We start from the raw sequence: 6,211 nt of genomic DNA on the forward strand, positions 1-6,211 counted from the left end.
CTCTAAACTCTATTCACATCAATTGAAGTTCACAAAAGAAGATGGGATCTCAATCCATCCGGGTCGTACTCAAGACCCCTTCGGAATTATCTTCTTCTTCCAAAAATCATTTTCCTCAAGTTCGCCTTCAAGTTCTCCTTCTCAAACTCCTCCTCCTCAGCTCCTCAACGGAGTCCTGAAATGTTTTCCCCAACCGGGATGAGACTACGTCTCAGCGAGTTCTACCCCACTAAGCCCGATTAGTAAACCATTATACTATAGGCTGCCTAAACACGCATAGGGCAGATGACTTACCTTGGCCTTAGATTCCACCTGCAAGTCAGTACAATTCACATACCTTACGTATAGAATCGATACATCCAGCAATTGAAACGCATCACTCAACTCAATAAATCACAAGGGTCCAGATTATAGGGCCAAATCATTATGACACGTCCCATTCCATGTCACACAATTTTGTCTCATAATCCGGCACATCAAACTCAACCATCATGCGTTCCAATTGTTAATTACACCCCTCAAGGGTACGGCCAACTCTATTGGTGGTCTTCCGGCATTGCCAGCGCCGTCTCTCCCCCGTGAGCACGGCAACGTCTCTCAATTAGACGGCTTCCCAAGGGGCGTAGGTCCAGAATCTACCGCAACCCGCTACCCTAATGCATGAGCAACCCAAAAAGGGATTTAGTAACGTCTGGCATAATCGCTCGAAACGGGTTCTCTTAACCAACACATGACCAATCAATCTCGGCCCAGGACCCTGTACATTGCACTCAAATGCCTCCATTAAAATAGTGATCCCGCCTATTTCCTTCGTATTAAAAACATCTTGAAAATAGTCGTGTGTGGGTACACGGTCAATTCGAACCAGAAGACTAATACTTATCTTTTTCAAACTCCACTATTTGATATAGTACTAAAAATCCATTTTCGGTGTTAAAACCCGACACCCGGGATTTTCAGAATAAATATCAAAATCCACAAATTTTGGAATTAAATACCGAGAATCCAATCAGCACTCCATTTGCATAATTTAACACTCAATTGCAGAATTTAACCACGCCATTTACCAATCCATAATTCAGTCTCAATCAATTCCAATCAATTTAGAGTAAATCTCTAAAATATCACAATTTATTTAATTCCATACAACGTGGAGCTCAAATAAATAAACGGACTGCGCCACGACGATCAGCACAAGATTTCGGTCGTCGGCCATCAAAATCTTAATTTCCGAAAAATAATTTATTTATTTATTAATTTCGAAAATTAAATAATTAATATTAAAAATTCAGTTTAGCACAAAATAAAGCCCAATTAAATAAACGGACTTCACCACAGTCATTAGCATAAAATTCCAATTCCGACCATCTCAGTTGAATTTCAGAAAATAAATAATTAATTAATTTAATTCCGAAAAATAATATTTAAATGCCAAAATCACACTTAGGCCCGAATCGCCAAATTGAAGCCCAATTAGGGGTCAGAAAATTCCCGAGATACTTCCAATAAATAGTAGACCACGTCTACTTGCTAATTGCGCAATCAATTTATCTAAATCACATCACAATTGACTAATAATTGCTAATTTATTCTAATCTAACAACCTAAACATAATTAATTAAAACTAAACCAACCTTAAGCATAATTAGCCAACTAATCATGGATTAGTGAGATTACTCACCAAATCACCCGCAAATCGGATCAATCCGACGAGGGCGACGCGAGGAACAATAAACCCCAAAGCATGGCTCGGGTTCGGGGCCCGGAACGCCCAAAACGGCCCAAGAGCCGGCTGAAAACTTCCACTTCGTGGGTTGCTGGATTAGCTGCGAAACAGGGGAAAACAGAGATGGTTAGAGGCGGAGAGGGGCCGGGAAAGCAAGAGGCGGTCCGGTGAGGCCACACGGCGGCTCCGTGGCTTGCTCGGCCACTCACGGTGGTTGGACGAGACGGAACAGGGGCGAGAGACGGACGGGGAGGCCTAAGCGCGAGGAAACGAGGGCTGGCGGAACGCGGGCGGCGTGACGACGACTGGGCGACGAGCGAGGCAAAGGCACGGGCGGTGACGGCAAAGGGGCTGGCCGCTGTCTCGGCTTCTCCCGTTTCGGTTGGCCGGTTCGCACGATAAGAAGGAAGAAGAAGAAGAAGCTGGTTCTATCGTGTGCGGGAAGGAATAAGAGAGAGGAGAGAGAAGAGAGGGGAGAGGATATGCATTGACCGGTCAAAAAGGGAAGGGAGAGAGAATAGGCGGTGGGGGAAAAGAATTCACACGAGGGGGAAGGGAAAAGGGAAAGGAGAGAGAGAGAAAAGAGAAAATAAAGAGAATAAAGAAAAGAAGAGAGAGGGAGAGAGGGAAATCAAATATTACCTTTCCACTTATTTTATTTCATTTCTTTTCCCTTTCTAATTCCTTTCGGGCTTCAATTTTCTTCCGATAATTTCTTTATTGAAAATTTCGGACTCGTCAATAAATTGACGAGCGATGAGACAGATCCTAAAAATAAGAATTATGACGCGCTTAAAATTCGATTCCCGAAATCGAGTTCAATTCCGTGGTTAAAAATCGATCAGACGTGATTTTAGCTCAATCCAACCAATTAGGTAGCTTTTAGGGATTTTACGGCCGATACATCCCTTAACGGCTTCACCCAATAGGTTAGTTAACTCGTGAGTGATCAGCTCATAGAAAAGGGCCATAGGCACGTCGACGAAATGCCCATTTCACTTTATCGAAACGGCCGAATTTCAGGACGTCACAGCTATGGTTAGAAGTATGACATGATTACGACATCAAACATGAATTATCTACAAAATAGGAGTCAAGCTAGCTTTAAATAAATAAATAAATAAATAAAGGAAAAACATAGGTGTTATAACTTACCAGGGAAGACAAAGCAAATCGCGTCTATTGGATAAGACGTATTTTGTGGGTAGATTTTTTTATTTTTTATTGCAAGGAAAAGAGCACACACTTTACCCATAGAAAAAAACTCAATAAAATCTATAAATTCAGAAATAGGCGTGTCCTTTAAAAAAAAAAGAAAAAAAAATTGGGTCTACTCAGGGAACGGAAACTTAAATTTTTGTAAAATAAGAGAGATTCAATTTGACATAAATAAGAAAAGTTTATACTTAAGATTGAAAAGTGGTAATGGTTCGAGATTATTAAGATATTCAATGAACCGATGGAATATCAAATGAACCGATGGAATATCATTCACATCCCAACCCACTTAACTTCAATACCTAGCCTATTTTTGTCGGCTAGGTAAATCTAGCAAATTAATTAGAAATTGCTTCCTATGATAAAAAAAAATATGGAAATTCCAAAAGAAAATAGTGCTGGCATAAAAATATTTTTACGCATTCACAATGGGACTTTCTTGCTAATTCACGAGAGATGTGGATAATTTAATGGGTCTACATTGGTGATGCTTGGATTATTTGAATGTAATCATCTCATCATTTGGTAGATAAGATTTGCGATTGGAAATTGAAATTGCTATCTGTTGAACTGGTTTGAAAGGAATGGGAACATTTTTTTATTAATTTTACTGGATTAACCATGGTAAAAAAAATTCGACCAAAAAACTACGGTAAAAAAAGAAAAATGGTGGCTCATGGAAGATTTTCCAGAGGGGATTTTACGCCTTTTTTTTTTTTTTTTTGTGAAGTATCGGTTTTTCATATTTCTATCGTAATTTTTACTGAATTTAAATTTTTTGGCCGACATAATATATAAAATCTTCCGATTTTCATAGGCACAACCTTTATAACTTCATGGCATATCCATGGATTGGCCAGTAAGGATGAAACTTCTTAATCACCGCAGTTTCGACTCCCCGCTAATAGTTTAGCACATTTTTTGTTGTTGAAGTACAAGGGATTTTAGCCGTTAGTGTCAATTAGGCAGTTTGTGGACTTTCGTGGCTCTCCACGGCGCTTTCGGCTTGGAAGGTTTCATGTTTCAGAAATCTGAGATCACTAGACGTCAATCACACGCTCCTCCTCCTTCTCATCGTCCTTCTCCCTTCTCCCATCCAGATTATCGAAATCGCAGCCACCGCCGAGTGATTTCCATCGCTTCCCAGTTGAAGAATCGATCATGGGTTCGATCGCCGGAGAAGACACCGATTGGAACATCGTCGCCACAAGCTGGACCGTCTCAGCCGGCCGTCTCGCCGACTCGGTGGCCGTCGAATCGCCTCTTTCTCCGATCGATGATGACACGGCCGGGTCAGCTCCTAAAACGCCTCTCCTTCTGCGCCCTCCCTCGCCCGATCGCAGCCCCTGCGAAATCACTAGTAAGCTTTTTCTGACTCGCTTGCGGCTTCCCGAGTGCTGGTGGGTTCTATCGTTTTCGTCTTGTGAATTCGTAATTAGTCATGATTATGAGATGAGATGCAGTCGCTCTGTCGCGGGGTTTTTCCAAGTTCCGCCATTTATTGCATTTGAATTTTTCTTTTTGTCCGTGGTTTGAAGCATACGAATCAGACCATCATCGATTAGTGGCTTTAGTGGCTTTCGAATGATTCATGTTAATGGGATGTAGTGGTTCGTGTGTATGTGTGTCCTTTTCACCTCGAGTGCCCGGTGATTATTTGCTTAAGCCTCAGAAGAAGAATTATTCCGGTGCCTTTGTCGCGGTTATTATGAGTGACGGCAGAGTTCTGCCTGCTGCAATTAGTTTCGCTCGGAGACATGAGGTGCGCCAAGTCTATGTCCGTCCGAAGCACCGCTCGAGTTTATAGGGACCAAGTTTCTGACGGGGATGTTCCTCTGGCGGCTAATCCTGCTTCTCGTGGGGACTCTGTGGATGAGTTTGCCGAAGAAAGATCCAAAAGTGAGATCAATTCGAATGCTGGTGAAGTCGACTGGGTTGAAGTGAAGGCGCCCAGCACTTCATTTGAAACTAACAGAGATGTCGCTGCGTCTTTGAAGTCCTCTGTCAAGATGGTAATAGACTCGCTTTCTCTTGTGTATGTAGATATTAGTTTCCTGGCCTTTCTCATTATATCGTCTCATATCCTATAGTTGATTCTGAGCTATGCTTGTCTCTTATTTGTTGAGACCTCAAGGTGATTCACGGTTGTTACGCTTGTACGGCAGGCAAGACATATGTAGGACCTGAAGGTGCTTGGAGTGCTTATGAGATTGTATATGGATCCAGATTTGGAAATAGGATGCAGCTTTAACTTTGAAAAAGGAAATGAACAGACCACAATTGTAAGGAATGTTATCGGCATATCAGAGGTAGATTTCAACATGCTTAAGTTAGATATCACTGTTGGAGACAAACGCAATTTTATATTTCTCCTTTGCTCCTTTTATGATGCTGGTTAAATTCTCTTCGGGATTTTTCGAGGCAACAGCTGAGATTACCGATGTAGACCCCTGCACATCTCTCACGATTCGTCTTATCTCAGTTCAAAGTGGAGATTGCGTGCATATATATGTGTAGGACCAGAGCACTTTGGCTGTTGTTAGTGAAGTACATTCTATTCTTTATTATTCTTTAGCCTTTCTTCTTTATCTTTAAACTATCTTCTCATTCAAGCATCGTCATCGCACCTGTCACACTGCCCCGCATTCCTTAGGAGACGATGTACCGGTTTGAAGTGAGACAGAGAGAGAGAGAGAGAGTCTTCTTTTGTCACCTGGTGCTTCTTGCTTCGGAGCTTTAACACCGTTTGTTTCCAATTTTAGCTTTAGCCTCATTCACATTTCTCTCTTTTTCATTGTCTTGCAGGTTTCATCTTTCCTAATGAATAAGTACAAGAGCCAAGGCTTACAACAAACAAGAGCCCTCGCATCTACTATTCAGACGCTGACAACTATAATCGTAAAGCATCACACGTAGTTAAGACAGCTTAGAACATCATCCAACCTCAATGTAGTAGCTTCATTCCTTCATGACAAATGTGCAAATTAATAGTATCAAAGCAAATTGACACTAGTTTGGCGAACAACCAGAATACCAAACCAAAGCACAAATCTGATGCAATGCAAATCCAGTTCCAAACTTTCTGCACTAAACCTGATCAACAACAAAAAGAAATTCGAAAAATTCACAATGAACGCTGTTTGTGCACGAGGCCGAGCCTGGAATTGGAGGCCTCCAAGAACACCGTTGGAAAAATCTAAGATCCATTAGTCTAGGCCATTTATAGCTGATGTTTCAGCAATGGGCATTGTACAGCTCGATTCAAGG

The 6,211-nt window shown here is 41.6% G+C and overlaps 1 protein-coding gene across 1 annotated transcript; it reads left to right on the forward strand.

Moving 5' to 3' along the window:
• Positions 1-3,986: 3,986 nt before the first annotated feature.
• On the forward strand, positions 3,987-5,195 carry LOC120288874. Its single transcript, XM_039303069.1, has 3 exons — positions 3,987-4,304; positions 4,688-4,956; positions 5,079-5,195. The coding sequence occupies exons 1-3, from the start codon at positions 4,106-4,108 to the stop codon at positions 5,193-5,195; spliced, it is 585 nt and encodes a 194-aa protein (XP_039159003.1). The 5' UTR covers positions 3,987-4,105.
• Positions 5,196-6,211: the final 1,016 nt, after the last annotated feature.

Source organism: Eucalyptus grandis, chromosome 10 (genome assembly GCF_016545825.1).
Source record: "Eucalyptus grandis isolate ANBG69807.140 chromosome 10, ASM1654582v1, whole genome shotgun sequence".
Lineage (NCBI taxonomy): Eukaryota > Viridiplantae > Streptophyta > Magnoliopsida > Myrtales > Myrtaceae > Eucalyptus > Eucalyptus grandis.

What these genes read in the sequence shown, in the direction of transcription:
- LOC120288874 (XM_039303069.1), top strand. Translation starts at nt 4,106, where the DNA reads ATGGGTTCGATCGCCGGAGAAGACACCGATTGGAACATCGTCGCCACA. An exon ending in CAGCCCCTGCGAAATCACTA is followed by an intron (nt 4,305 to 4,687) that starts GTAAGCTTTTTC and finishes TGCTGCAATTAG; the next exon opens with TTTCGCTCGGAGACATGAGG. An exon ending in TGAAGTCCTCTGTCAAGATG is followed by an intron (nt 4,957 to 5,078) that starts GTAATAGACTCG and finishes TGAGACCTCAAG; the next exon opens with GTGATTCACGGTTGTTACGC.